The 860-nt window shown below is 69.9% G+C and overlaps 2 protein-coding genes across 2 annotated transcripts in view; both read right to left on the minus strand.

Moving 5' to 3' along the window:
• Positions 1-440, minus strand: part of MTA2 (metastasis associated 1 family, member 2) — a 6,235-nt gene extending 5,795 nt beyond the window's left edge. Inside the window, exon 1 of the mRNA XM_010571188.1 lies at positions 417-440. Coding sequence (XP_010569490.1) covers positions 417-440 — 24 coding nt within the window. The remainder of the gene's footprint in view (positions 1-416) is intronic.
• Positions 441-544: 104 nt separating this feature from the next.
• The window catches only part of EML3 (echinoderm microtubule associated protein like 3), a 5,779-nt gene continuing 5,463 nt past the window's right edge, over positions 545-860 (minus strand). The window contains exon 11 of the mRNA XM_010571189.1: positions 545-796. Coding sequence (XP_010569491.1) covers positions 545-796 — 252 coding nt within the window. The remainder of the gene's footprint in view (positions 797-860) is intronic.

Here is an 860-nt window from a genome sequence, read left to right on the forward strand (position 1 = left end):
GCCTGGATTTACCACAGTGGGGTGGCGAAGGAGTGTGGGGGGGGCACCCCCATAACTGTGGGGCAGGCCCCACCCGCCCGGTTTCAGGATGAAGCGGGGCGCTGCATCCCGGCACCCCGAACCCACAACAAAGGGTGCCGGCGGCCCCGATTCATCCCGAAAGCGAAACGTCGCCTGCGTAGGGGACCCAGGCGTTCGGGTGCTGCACCCACACCTCCCTAACCCCCCACCTCCCCCCAGAAAAACCAACACAACCCTTGGGCTGGGATGGGGATCCAGGCATCCGGGCACGGCCAACCCCACGGGCCAGCATAGGGATGCTGGTGTCCGGCTCTACGGACCCCACTGAGGGGACCCAGCTACCCCCCCCAAAACCAGGGCACAGACCCAGGCGTCTGGGTGCTGCACCCCCCCACCCAGGCCAGCTCAGGGACTCGCATCCAGGCTCGTTGCGCACGCCCCCCAGGACTGGGATCGGGATGCCTGGGTGCTGTGCACCCCCCATGCTGGGATACTGGGGTGACCTTTCCATCCCCCCCCCTCCTTACTCCTGTCCCCCCCAGGGGCAGGTTGGCCCCACTTTGCCCTCCCACAGGGGTGGGTGGGGGTGGGGGGGGGGGGGCAGGTGTGAGCCGGGGCCGCATCCTGCACAGTCATAGCGCAAGCGGGTTCGGGGCTGCGCCTCCGGGAACAGCCTCCGCTCCGTGCGCGCCGGCTCTCGCCTCGGCGAGGGGACGGGGACAGGGCGAGACCCCCCCCGCTGCAGGTACAGTGGGGGCCCGGGCGCCTGGGTCCCCTCTGGGAGATGACAGGGGTCATGGGGTGGTCCAGGGACCCCTGGGTCCCTTGAGGGGGGACAA

Source organism: Haliaeetus leucocephalus, unplaced genomic scaffold (assembly GCF_000737465.1).
Source record: "Haliaeetus leucocephalus isolate CR32 unplaced genomic scaffold, Haliaeetus_leucocephalus-4.0 Scaffold309, whole genome shotgun sequence".
NCBI lineage: Eukaryota > Metazoa > Chordata > Aves > Accipitriformes > Accipitridae > Haliaeetus > Haliaeetus leucocephalus.